General features: G+C 37.8%; 2 protein-coding genes across 8 annotated transcripts in view; both read right to left on the bottom strand.

Annotated features, from left to right (window-relative positions):
- Positions 1 to 261: 261 nt before the first annotated feature.
- LOC129789533 (nibrin) lies at positions 262 to 2,530 on the bottom strand. The gene is made up of 2 exons (XM_055826378.1): positions 2,333 to 2,530; positions 262 to 2,268 (listed from the first exon to the last, which is right to left on the bottom strand). The coding sequence occupies exons 1-2, from the start codon at positions 2,355 to 2,357 to the stop codon at positions 341 to 343; spliced, it is 1,953 nt and encodes a 650-aa protein (XP_055682353.1). The 5' UTR covers positions 2,358 to 2,530; the 3' UTR covers positions 262 to 340.
- A 152-nt stretch (positions 2,531 to 2,682) lies between these two features.
- LOC129789532 (probable G-protein coupled receptor 158) overlaps positions 2,683 to 13,554 on the bottom strand; it is a 49,804-nt gene continuing 38,932 nt past the window's right edge. For 2 of the 7 annotated variants that reach the window (XM_055826374.1, XM_055826373.1), the window contains exons 7-11: positions 9,823 to 10,017; positions 8,752 to 8,888; positions 8,521 to 8,632; positions 5,241 to 5,261; positions 2,683 to 4,958 (exon numbers count right to left, since the gene is read on the bottom strand). In XM_055826374.1, the coding sequence (XP_055682349.1) occupies positions 4,803 to 4,958; positions 5,241 to 5,261; positions 8,521 to 8,632; positions 8,752 to 8,888; positions 9,823 to 10,017 (621 nt within the window). In that variant the 3' untranslated portion in view covers positions 2,683 to 4,802. Of the gene's footprint in view, positions 4,959 to 5,240; positions 5,262 to 8,520; positions 8,633 to 8,751; positions 8,950 to 9,822; positions 10,018 to 13,554 lie in introns of those variants that run through there. The other 5 variants (XM_055826376.1, XM_055826375.1, XM_055826371.1 and 2 more) reach the window with 4 other exon arrangements.

Genomic DNA, 13,554 nt, shown 5'->3' with positions numbered 1-13,554 from the left:
TCACTGAAAAACAATTGCGTAGAATCGATGCAAAATTGCCAATTCAAACGACTTTTTTAGCTGCAGTTTTACTTTATTTATTATTGCGCCAGATACCTAACGTAAAAAAGTTATTTCTTCAAAATGATGTTTCAGTCTAAAAGCGAGAGTTTATACTTATTTTCGCAAAATTGTTTAATTTATGATGAAACATCAGCGCAAATGTTTCATGCATTTCAATGATCTTCAAGGAGTCACACAAAAACAAATCAAAGAGAATCATTTAATGAAATGCAAAGAGGTTTATTTCAATGAAAAATTCTTCGTATGCACCCTGTATACATGGCACTTTGTCTGCAGATCATTCAAAGTTGCTGGAGCTGATCTGCACCAACTTTTCGACCACCTTCTGTGAGATGAACTTCTGCTTCTTCTTGAAAGCTTTAAAATTTCGGGATGTGTTATCTGTGGTGTTGCTTGTACCGGTGCCCACTGGTTCATTTGTTATGTCCCTGATTGATACATCCATATCCTTTGTCTGCACCTTCACAGCCGCTTTCAGGGAGTTGACCCACTTTGAGTTTTCATCGTCTTCCTCATCCTTCACTTCATCTTTGATTTCGCTATCTTCTAGCGAGATCTGAAAAAACTTCTTGCTTAGCCAACCGGTGGATTTGGTCACTGAAGGTGGAATGTTGGATAGATTGCTGCTGGATGTGAAGGAACTAGAAGCGCTTGACGAATCCTGGGTGTGTGAAGAAGGCTTTGGAGTCTTATCTGGAGGCTTTGTACATTTCTTCTTGACAGTCATCTCGAAATAATCCAGAGGGTCATCAATGAGACTTTTGAGCTTCCGCTTTCTCCCTGACTGTGCATCTGGTTCATTTCGTTTTGGTCGATTTTCTTGGTCTGCACGCAACGAATTAGTTTCCATGTGTTCCAAGTTCTTCTTTGGAGTCTTTCCAGGTGGAGCGGCAATGTCTTTATCTGCACTTCTCCATGACAGTCGCTTCCTCTTCTCCGCAGCTTTAAGCTCCACATGCTTTTGTGGCTCATTCTGTTTCTGAGGCACATCCTGTTTTGTTGTTTTCTCCAACATGGGCGCCTTCTCTGTCCTGTGAGGCTTTTCTGCTACCTTTGGCTCCTCCATCACAGCTTCTTCGAAACTCTTTGGGATTTCAATCAAATCTTCACTCTGTACCAGCGGAGGATTCTCAATCGCAATCACAGAATTATGATCTGGATGAGTTTCCGGAAGCTCAATGTGCGACCTGTCCAGTGGAGTCTTATTGAAATTTGGAGTATCTTCTACAAGAATTTCTCCCCTCAAATTGTTCTCACTGGACTCAGTCAGGAAGTCCGTTGTAAAATTGTACCGAGGATTGCAGAACTTCCTTGTGGATTTGAAGACAATTGCCAGAGCTATTTCCTTGTCGGGAATAAAACGGCAGCCCTTCTCTTTGAGATTCTTCTCGATTTTCTGCACGTTCTCCCACTCTCGTGCTCCTGGTGCTGTATCCGAGCTGATTACAATTGTGTTCAGCTGTACGTATGAACGCTGGCTTGGCGTTGATGTTTCAATGCTCACTGAGATTCCACCAGCCATTTGAATTACTGCCTCATAGCGATTCATGACTTCCTGACTGAGGAAGATGAAACGTTTCCCCTCAAACACCCGGCGCCTTTCCTCGTCGGGGTGGAAGGAACAATTCTGCATCGAGAGATTATCCTCGCGGATTGGTGGAAGGAAATCCGCCTCTTTGGGTGGCACTGTGCCCATTTTCACGCTCTCGAGAAGGGCTGCAAAGAAGTCCGGAAGAACAATCGGTACACCCGAAACAAGAGCCAAGAGAGCCTTCATGGTAACAACCACTTCTGACATGACCAAGTGTGTGCAGGTATTTGTCCAGGTCTTTTGGACTTTTCCACATAGAACCTGCATATTCTTCTGCCATTTCCCAGCCTCCTCTCCCTGGAGGCATGATGACAAGGCATTGATTTCCTTCTTCTCCACACACCATTTGCTGTCAAATCGCCCAAACTTTACAGCATCCCCTTTCTTCAGTTCAACATCCTCCTTTATGGGCAAACGTACAATCTTCGAAATATTCTCATTCAAAAAGATTCCGTATCGCGATCCTGTGTCCACGACAATCAATCTCTCCGGGGATGCTTTCAAATGTCCGTGAACGCGACTGATGGACTTGTCATTCTCAATTATGAGACTACATGTGGGATCCCTTCCCACCGTGTGGACATCCTTGTCTCCGGACACAAAAAATGTCCTTCCTGAGAAAAAAAATAAGGTTAGGTTTAAGAAATTTATCAATTTCCGGGAAAATCCTTCACGAACCTGCGGAGTTTGTCAGAATCCACATTTCGCGGATGATCTTTGGCTTTCCTAAATTACTTTAAGGGTCCTTTTCCAACGAAAATCAGTGAAAAACTCAAAATTAACAAACAAACAATACCTAACATTAAAAAATATTTTTGCGAAGCAGTGACACCTTTCCTTTGTAAAGACAAGACACAAATTGGCGATTGCGGCGAAGTGAACACACACACTTTCACATAAATTAAGAGAATTAAGAAGAGAGTTTTATAGGATTTTAAGAGAATAAAAAAAAACAAGTTTAAAAAAGGAAAAATCTCATAATTAACGATCCCGTTGAAATATCAAAGCAAATAAAAAAAATTATTATATTTTCTAATTTTATTTCATTTTATTGTACTAGAATTCATAAATATGCATCAGTTTCAAATAAAAACTTTACATCTTGCTCCTTTTCTCATTCTTCCATTTATTTAAGTTCCTCTGCAAAATGCTCGCTGAGAATCCTTTTTTTCCCCGCAGTTCCTTCAACAATCTGGGAAATTTGATTCTTGCGATTTGATTCATTTCTATTACATTTTTTTACTCCATTTTAATACATTATTTTTACTTTGGCATTATTATCTGACTCTCAATGAATACATGGTGGAATTGATAAAAAGTTTACAATCTTTTCAGTGTGAAAAATTTCTCACTTTGGGCGGTTTTTCTGTGTCTTCCCGTTGAGAAAAAAAATTATTTCGTTTGAGACACGATTGATTCTTCTTAAAGTCTCATTTACTCGATTAATTTTCAATTTTTTTTATAGTATATATCATTCATCAAACAATTTACAGTGATTTATTCTTTTGTATAATTTAGCATTAATATTCTTTTTTTTTAATTACATCTGGGAGGTAATTCTTCATTCTGTTTCCTACAACATTTTTTTTTTGCATTTCTTTTTCTCAACGAATACATTTTTTTGTGTGTCTGTACAGTGTTTTATTATCATTTTCTCATTTACTCACCATTATATGGTAAGCCTGGTAAGCTATTTAAGTTATTGATTATTTGTTTAATCATAAATCAGGACATTTTGGTCCCCCATAGCATACAAGTGTATTTCCCTTGAATTCAAAATCTATTTTAATGCTCTTTTTTTTATACTCGGTGGTTAATGTGACTTTCACACTACGTTTTTGTTCACATCAGAGTTGGAAAATTATTTCCCAGATCGATAATTTTTTTTAAATAGAAAATTAACGTAAAAAAAAAGATTCATAAAAAAATGCAGAAAAATACCAAAGAAATTATAATATGTCACATCAAATTAATAATATTAAATTATTAATTAAATATTAATAATATAATTAAAACGTCGCTGGATCGAAACGTCGTTGAAAAAAAAACAAGACTTTTTTTATTTTTCATTCCACTGTTTCGACAAAAATTTAGAGATTTTATTTAGTTTTCCTAGATTTTAATTAATTTCTTTTCCAAGTTAGAAATTCTTTGAATATAAGTAAAAGAGATCAAAAATGACCTTGATATTTCCTCTGTGGTCTTCCACCGAATAATACAGACAGATTGTTAAGATTCGGGAAATTATAAAAATATAACATATCTTCAAAAATATATAACTACTTTTTATCAAAATATTTATTTCTTTTTTTTATTGATAAATAGGTAATCTTTTAAAAAATCTTGATTTTTGTGATTAATGGTTGTATGTATTTTCCAACTCTGACCGACTGATGCTTAAACAATTTATATGGAAATTTATTTTCGCTGTAATTGTTTTTTATTCATTTTACGCTATATGCAGCAATTAAAGTTTTACCATTTCTTTTACCATCAGCTCTCAATTCAAAAATTGCAATATAATGAGATCGATTTAACTAACTTGGTACATTTATTTACACAAATTTCAATCCTTTTAATGCAAATTAAATTTTATTTGCATTCAACTTTCTTATCAGTGATTTTAATTAATTAAAATACATTTTTTTAACTATTCACATCTCTTTTTTCATATTAGCGCATAATATTTACACGGAAACAAGTCACAGCGATAAAACTCATTAAATTTCCTGTATGGGAAGCTCTTTCCCATTTGGCGACTCGCTTTTTATGTTATTTGATTTTTTTTCTCTAATGTAGGACATATTGTGTGTATAAGTCTCCAACAGTTTCCTCATTGAAACTTCCTTGCAGAATAGACTACTAAATAAACTTTGAGAAATTTTTTTTCATTTGTTTTTGCGTCTTTCATAACAATTATGCGATAACAATAATTCTCCTTTTTTTTAATAATATTTTTTTTCTTTTCACACTTTCTATATGCTTGTCCACTGTACACAAAAAAATGTTGTATAGCAAAGGGAAATGCTTCTGTCCTTTCGCACAATTCTATATCCTTAAAAATATTAAGATACTCTCTTTGCTCTTATTTTATTCCTTATTGAATAACTTTTTTATGGTGGGTGTGTGTGAACATCGTGTGGGGGATTCATTTGGACGCAGACACCGCAGACAATTCCCCGCCAGTGTCCGTAGGACCTTCAGCACTGCATACGGAATCCTCAGGTGTACGAGAGGGTTCAGCCTCGGTGACCTCCATATCGTGGGCATTGTGTCTGTTGCTCCGATGCTTTGCACTTAAAGCCTTTTCAAGAATGCCCAAAGATATTTCAGAGAGAAAGAGAGAGATATTGTAAAAGGAATATATTAGTCACAATTACAGTACGATGGAGCCTCAGGTAGAACGCTTTTAAAATTCAAAACCATGTACATAGTAAAAATTCTGGACAAAATTTAATTCATCTACAGAAGTTATATGTATGTACCCTTTTTATTTCCACCAGAAATTCAGTGCCACATTGTCTTTAAATTGTGTATAATTGTGCAAATAATGGGATGAGATAGGGAATTATTGGATGACTCTCACCTTATCCTTACTTCCTTTTTTCTACATGTCATTAATGCAAGCAAGACGACAAAAGATATTTTATAGTCGGAATTTTTTCTACGATATTGGGGTTTATTTTTTTAATGGATCAAAAAAAAATTTATTTTTTCTTTAGTGTTGCTATATGGAAAAAAAATATATGTATATTGTAAAAGTTCATTAGCAATATTGCAATAAATCCATATTAAAATGTTCTACCAAATATTGGCAAAAATCATCGCCAGAAAATTTATTAATGATGGTCATAATTATTTTATTGCATGCATATACCAAAATTCTCGTTAAAATTTCAGTTAATTGGTGGTAAGTATAATTTTGTTTGAAGGTTCAATAATCATAATATAATTTAAAAAGCATTTTTGTCTTGGTTAAATATTTTCCAACGGCTGGCGATTATTTTATTAATATTTGGTAAATTGATACTATCTATACAGAGGTCTAATATATATTGTAGATGCAATTTAACTAAAATATATTTAAAGTGTTTATAGGATTTATCTAACTTAACAAATCAATGCAAGAAGGAGTCGAGGAAAAGTGTAAAAATAAACGTTATAAATTGTAAAATGATAGGAGTCTTATATCAAATAAGAAAAGATTGGAAACTAAATAATGTGTTTACATACGCGCTTCTAATTGAAAAAAAAAACTTTATTTGAGAAACCAATCTGAATACGCGTACAATATGCATAAATAAAAATACATATAATGACATCATTATTGTATATGAAACATATTTGAAACGTTCACGCTAATGTTTCATTGGTTATTTTTGATAAGATATTTTTATGCTTCTTTCATTACTGAAAAAAAAAAAACATAATGATAATGTCATTGATTTCATCATTTAACATGTCTGCCGATTTTCTTCCAGATGATCCTATAGTGGCAGAGTGGAAAATACGAAGGCGTATCAAGCTTGTTTCATAAATGTTTTAACGTTAAGGAATTAATCAGTCTACTAGATTATATATTACGCGAATTAAGCATTTATAAGCAAATCAACAGAATTGTTTTTTTGAAAGCTATTAATAAAAAATACAATTTTTTTAAATGAAAATGAATCTAAAAATTATTATAAATCTTTAAAACTCAAAAACAAAACAGTTCTCGAAAAACTAAAATTATTGACTTCTATTTTGATGAAATCATGAGAATATCTTTTTTTTATAGGTATGTAACATTTTTTAATGTTGGATGGGAAAATGAATTCGCTAAAGCATTCGTTATTCTTTTATAAAAAAAATTGTATAGAATTTGATTTTTTTTGAGGATACCTATATTCTAATTTCTATATTAATATGTATTGGCACGCATTATAAATCTTTATGGAAACGTTTCATTTTGCTTTAAAACCCCATAAAAATGTCAAAAAAGGTGTTTTATTTTTTTTGTTATCTTCCCAGGAAATTAGAACATGATTTTAAAAGTTTGTAACTGCCAGCCTGTACTTTAATATATCACTGAGAGATATTCTATTGGCTATATACCAGATGTCTCATCATGATTTTGGTGACAATAAAATTTTGAAATACTTTGGAAAATATTGTAAAAAAAAACAAATCTAGACTATTATTAGGACTTTTACTTATTTTATTTATTAAAGATTGGAGAGCATTATGCAATTAGCTGGTATACCACAACTTCGAGTATTAATTGACTTTCCTATTTATTACGACATGTTTTAAAATAAATTACCCTTTTAGTAAGAATTATCTTACGCTAGTATTAGTTGGTGTTCCACTTCGTGGCCAACACCAAGTATTGTAATCGTCGGATTTTCCGACCACCTCAGATCGGGCTCAAACTTGGTATGAGCACGTTTCAGACATCCCACATTCCAAAAATGGTGGTGGAAAATTTTTGATCCGGCCGGCCTGCCGGCCTGCCGGCCGGCCTGGACTCCACATTTTGCCTTATATCTCGAGAACGGTAACAGATAGAGACTTCCGGTTTGAAGTTTTCTATAGAAATGTGGGTGAAAATTTTCATTTTTTCGCATTTTCAAAATCCAAGATGGCCGCCATCCGCCATTTTGAACTATCGTCAACCAGTTCCCTGACAGCTAGAGGTCTGAAATTTTAGTATGTTGTAGAGCTCAATAAGACGTTTTCATCGATAATTCATACTTGGGAATCGGTCAAGCGGTTTAGCAAATATGGCGGCCTAAACCAAAAAGTGTTTTTTCAATATAACTCGAGAACGGCTTGACCGATTTTGACCTACTCAGATTCAAATGAAAGGTTTCAAGAAGCCCTACAACTGTCTAGAACATTCCAAGTTCCAAAAACATCCGCAAGAGGCGCTAAAATCAAAAATAAAATTTGCCTAACTTTAAGGGGCAATATCTCCGAATCCCCATTAGGCAAATCTTTTAAAATTTGATATGTTGTAGCCTGACTCAATATTTTTCCCCAGTCCGAAAATGAAGAAAATCTATGTCGCCGTTTAGAAGATATGGCCATTTGAAAAATTCTAGAATTTTAAAAGTTCTAAGAGCTATATCTCTTGAACCGCTTGACCGATTTTGCTCATCTTAGTATCAAATTAAAGGTTTTGCAATTCTCTACAACTTTTTAGAACATCATAAACTTCTAAAACGATTACTTCAAGACGAAAAATGCCAAAAAATGTTTTTGTAAAACAAAAAGTCGCCATTTTGTGTTCTGGAGGTGACCTTGAAAATTATTGAAAGTTATTTCAATTTATAGCCTGTTTTAATACCTTTCCAAAACTAGTCAAGAAATTTCTGTAGGTCTTATAGAACCAGAGATATGACCATTTTTATCCATCAAATTGACGAATTTCACAAAAAATCAATTTTGTCCACTAATTCTGCTCACAAATAGTATTACAACGCATTAACAAACTTCTACACGTTGTGGGACACCAACTCTTATAACTGGACGCGTTATGATTGACTTTTCTAATTGATTTCCGATATTGGGATAGAAATACAGAAAAATGTATATCATATTGCAATAATGTGCCTAGAGAAGATCGATTGCCTTAAAGTTGTTTGTCCATCTTTCTTAATTTACTCTTCATCTCGTTAAGCGTTACGTATATAGCAAAGTCAATAATTCTCGTCTCCAGTGAAGAGAAAAAGTGGTTGGAAACGAAAGAGGGAGAATAATATCTCTTAAAATGTTATTAGAGAAAATATATATCAAGTAGGTAATACTGTGTGAGAAGGGAGGGCAAGGAAGGGCAATATAGGGATGAAAATACGTGAGAAAATTCTGCGAAAGAGACAAACCTGAAGTGAAAATCTCCGGTGAGCCACCTTTCTGCCACCACGTCTTTTGCTAATATGCGGATTATCCTGTCGCAGTGTCTTATTTTTCAGAATTTCTAATTGTGTATACAGTCTACAATGAAAGAGAAATATTGTGCAGAAAAGAACATTAGACAAGGGAGGGCTCAATTTTGTATTGAAATTTAATAAGAAGTGAGAATAGTAGTATAAAGAGATAGAAATTGTATTTACCTTTTCAGTTCTGCTCTTATATCTTCCGGGTTCATCTCGGAGAGGCTCAAATCCCCAATATCCGGATCACCGAGGATGCATGCTCCACCACCACCGACGGCACTACCGCCCCCATGGTGGGAGACATCGTGGGATCCCTTAAAAGCATCCACAGGTAAGCGGCATGATAGTTCTTGCGTTAGGGAACGAACCTGCAAGCTATTCTGATGCAAACACCAACAAACATATCCACAGTAAACAGTTCATAGAGAGAGAGTAGGTCAAAGACATAGGTATGCCGCGCAAAAGGAGCGAAAGGAAGAAGCTTTTTTTTCTCTTTGTCTTTCACAACACAAAACATGATGGAAAGGAAATAATAATATTGGAATGGGAGTAACTTTTGTTTTCTTCGTAACCATTGTGTTTGGTCACATCAGTGTGTAATTAATTAATATTGGGAAACTTGGAGCGCTAGAAGAACTATAGAGACTATAGAGAACGAATTGCATGGAAAATTCTTCATATAAATTTTTATTGGCAAAGGAACTAAATGTTAAGTAGGATAATACATAAAGTTAAATCAAATTAGTTGAGTCAAGGAGACATGCATGAAGAGATTATGAAAGTCAATTTGAGAGACATAAGTCTATAACAATATTTAATAAAAGCAGTACGACAGTAATTAATGGCAAAATTAGCTATGTTCTCTGTCAAATATGATATATGTATGTATGCTATATATAGTATGTAATATATAGTCAAAGCAAAAGTATAAATAAAATAAGGAAGAAGGAACATAATGCGAGAGAGGTATTCAATTGATCCAGAATCAAGGTAAAAATATATAAAATTGGTTTAATCTCTTTGAGGGATTATGAGCTTTAATCCACATAAATCCTCTTAGAGAGTTCCATATATTAATTATTCAATTTATGTTGAGATTTAAATAATTTTTAACTATATTTTGACAATTTTAAAAATGGAAAAAAAAACTTTTATATACAATGTAACGAATTTAATTCAAACTGAATACCCCTCGAGCACAAAACCAAAGAATAATGGAGGGATTTAGTAATTTATTTAGTCGCTTACCTGCTTGTGTTGATACCACAACTTTGGTAGAAAAATTAATCCTACAGTGACGGTATTTGTGAGCTGAGATCGCAAGAAGAGTGCCAGAAAGATTGCACCTGGACTGAGTTCTGGCAAATAAAGTGCTCTTAGGATATAAAATAACGATGACACTACAAATTCAATTAGGATAGAAGCCACGAGAAATTGTCTTTCCTAAAAAGAAAAATAATTTAAAAAAAAAGGGCATTAATTCACAAGACTTAATAAATTAAAGTAATACAATAGAGAAATTTCTTATTTGTGAATTTTGTTTATAATTCCGATTTAAAATTAAACTACAGTAACCTTTCGCACAATTCCGCAAGAGATAATAATTTCTTGATGCCTTATATAGAAAACCACCGAATAAAATATTTTGCCCAATTTATTTATTTTTTCCTTAAAATTTATATTTTCAATAGTAATAAAAACAAGAATATAAATATATAATAAATTTTTGCCCAAACTTATCATATTATATTTGATTAAAAAACTATTCTACATCACTATTCCGTTTTCCTAAAACGTTAAACACATTGAAGTGATGGATAATGAAGTTGCAGAGAAATTTGCAATTTATGATATTCCAATCCAATAATCGAATTAGAATTCATACACATACATACATAATGCTTTAATAGAGTGTATGAATTCTATTCAAATCGATTCACTTAACATCAATATTTCCCACAAGAAGTGTTCATCAATTCGATAATTCAATTTAAAGGTAAAATGAAGGTACAAGTACTATAATATGCTGAATAATTTTCAATCAGAAACATCCTTTCGAAAATCTATATTGTTACGAATTGCTCCGTATTTCGTCCCCTTGGCGAATCTTCCCGAATGGAACCGACAATGAAAACGCAGGGAATTCCTCTTGTATAAGTTTATTGAAAGAAATTCCCTCCACCGCGCCTTTTATACACGCCCTTTCGTGGGCGGCTGTGCTTCGTCTCCCTCTCGCGAGCGCTGCTGGTTCGGCTCCTTCCCACACGACAAGGGCTTTCGCTCGGCCTCCGCTCGGCTCCGGCACGGCTCCGCCCCAATATGACAAGGGCTTTCGCTCGGCCTCCGCTCGGCTCCGGCACGGCTCCGCCCGAGTGGTGTGTCGGTACTGCTGCTGCCTTCCTTCTGGGGCGGCTCGCTCGGCTATGTCGGCGAGCTGAGCCCGTCTTCCTCGTCTCGGCTTCCTTCTTCGGCCCACTTCGGGGTACAGTGGCTTCGTGCCCTTCGTCCACTCGGGGACGGAACTTCGGGTCCCACTTCGGCTTCGGCCGATGGCTATGTGGGCTCGGTTGCCCAGCTTATCGCTCGGCTCTAGCTCGGCTCTCGCTAACGAGTAGCGTTTTCGCTCGGCTCTCGCTCGGCTCTGCTGGGGAGAATTTCGCGGATGCTCGCTTGACTTAGGCAGATGTGTTCTGCTGCAATGCTCACACCGGAATCATCCTGCTGCTGCAACGCAGCGGTATTTATAACCCACGCTGCATGCTCGGCAACTCTCGGTGCTCTTTCGTATCTCTCGCGTGCGACTCTCGCCGATCAACTCCCGAGCGCAATTCTCGGGGTTCTTTCGTGTCGCTTGCCGAGTATCTTCCGCTTAGGGGCACGAGTGCGCCTTTGCGGGTATTTGTTGTCGGTGATTTTCGTGGGGCTTTCGTACAACTTATTTTTCCGGGCGTAACAATGCCCCCACCTTTTGGACTGATCGTCCCGATTAGCCTAATTCTCTCGGTTACGCCCAGAGCTTACTTCATTTTCTTTTCTTTTGCAATTCAAATTTCAATTCTTACTTCCTAATTTTTCTTCTGCATACTTCACTTCTTCTTCTTTCTTCTTGATTTTTAATTCATTTTTTTTTTTCTTTTTTTTTATCTTTTTAAACCTTCTCTACTACCTCTCCATTTCTCTTCCGTTCCTTCTGCTTCTGTTTCTTCTTCTCCCGTCGTCGGCGTTGCCTAGCTGGGCGTCGAGTCCGGGATTGGCCGGGGCCTCGGTCAACTTCGGGAGTTTCTTGAGCTGGCTCGCTCACGCGCCTCTCCCTGACCTCACGGATATACCGTGCACTTCGTGCGAGGGACTCCTCATCTCTGGTTTCGTTGCCCCCTCGGTTTGGGATCGGAGGATTCCGGTTTTCTCTTCGTCGATACGCTTCACCTCTCCTGGGCTGATTGGCCAAATCCATCGGGCGTTCTATACTCCGATTCGCATTGTCTCGTTCCTCTCTCGGGGGCTGAGCTTCTGCACCCCACGCTCGATTGTGTGGTCGGGATGATCGGGTGGCACGGCGATTAGCCTCGCACTCCATCGCCATTAATAATGCTGATTCAAGGGTTTCAGGTCGGCTCATTCGAACCCAATCTTGTACCTCCATGTCGCTAATCCCGTCCAGGAACTGCCGAGAGGCAATGCGATCTTGGGCTACTGCCGGACAATCGGGAAACGCTCTCTGCACCAGTCTTCGGAGAGCGGCAGCGAACGCCGGCAATTCCTCCTTCGGTCTCTGTCTGCGTAGCTTCAGTTCCACATGGCTCAAATCTCGGAGATGCTCCCGACCAAAGCGAACCTTCAAAGCTGCCACCAACTTCGTCCAGTCACCGTGATCTTCGGGAGGGATCGTTGCCAGCACCGAAAGTGCCTCTTCTCTCAATGAAGCTGCGAGGATAGTGGCTTTTTCTCGCAGGTTCCACTCCATGGCAGTCGCCACAATCTCAAAATGGAGTAAATAATCCTCCAACGGTCGTTTCCCGTCGTACTGATCAGCCTTTAGCTTGGCTGCTCCACGTGGACTTCGATAACCTTCATCTCGTCTCGGCTCGTTTGGATTCGGGATCCGTCCACGAACGTCTTGGCTTCGTGTGGGCTCGGCAACCGGTCGGTCCTGGCTTCTTAGATTCGGTGTCTCCACACGAGTTGATTCTCTACCGAGCACCCGAGTGTCTCCAAACCCAAGGCTTCTCCTAGGTACCTCCTCACGCCGGTCTTGCGGCCGAATATCACCGCCCATTGAGCTCGGACCCATCCTCCGTAGCTGTTCGGATGACATGATCGGGTTTTCCGTGCCTCCGTTACGATTGGCTTGCCGAGTTGGATCTCGTGTCACCTCGTTTGTTGGGTGAGGGACTTCTCTTCTCATCTCCGGTGTATTTTCTATCTCCACAGTAAAGAATTCCTCATAGATGCTGTTCGCCGACGATTGCTGGGGTATCTCCTCGAATTGGATTAGCCTATCCCTGGTCGGTGCTCCTCGGTCGCTGCTTGCAGCATGAAACGGAGATTCTTCGCTGATACTTCGTTGCATGAGGGAATTTAATTGCCGTCCCTGTTCGGCTTGCATTTCGCGGACACTCGTGATGTTCAGTGTTAGCGCGTTTATCTTCTCAAATATTGCCTCTTTCAGGGCTGTCAGAGCTCGTAGCTCTTCTACATGTCGGTTCAGGGTCGCCATCTCTAAGGGGGTATTAGATCCTGCCGGCTGCGCCATTGTTACGAATTGCTCCGTATTTCGTCCCCTTGGCGAATCTTCCCGAATGGAACCGACAATGAAAACGCAGGGAATTCCTCTTGTATAAGTTTATTGAAAGAAATTCCCTCCACCGCGCCTTTTATACACGCCCTTTCGTGGGCGGCTGTGCTTCGTCTCCCTCTCGCGAGCGCTGCTGGTTCGGCTCCTTCCCACACGACAAGGGCTTTCGCTCGGCCTCCGCTCGG

Source organism: Lutzomyia longipalpis, chromosome 2 (assembly GCF_024334085.1).
Source record: "Lutzomyia longipalpis isolate SR_M1_2022 chromosome 2, ASM2433408v1".
Classification (NCBI taxonomy): Eukaryota; Metazoa; Arthropoda; class Insecta; order Diptera; family Psychodidae; genus Lutzomyia; species Lutzomyia longipalpis.
Note: the sequence above shows the minus strand (reverse complement) of the source record. Positions and strands in the feature narration are given on the sequence as shown.

Excerpts from the sequence above, each read along its gene's own strand:
- LOC129789533 (XM_055826378.1), bottom strand. The coding sequence starts at position 2,357 with ATGTGGATTCTGACAAACTCCGCAG. Across the intron at positions 2,269-2,332 it reads GATTCTGACAAACTCCGCAG|GAAGGACATTTTTTGTGTCC; the intron begins GTTCGTGAAGGA and ends TTTTTTTCTCAG.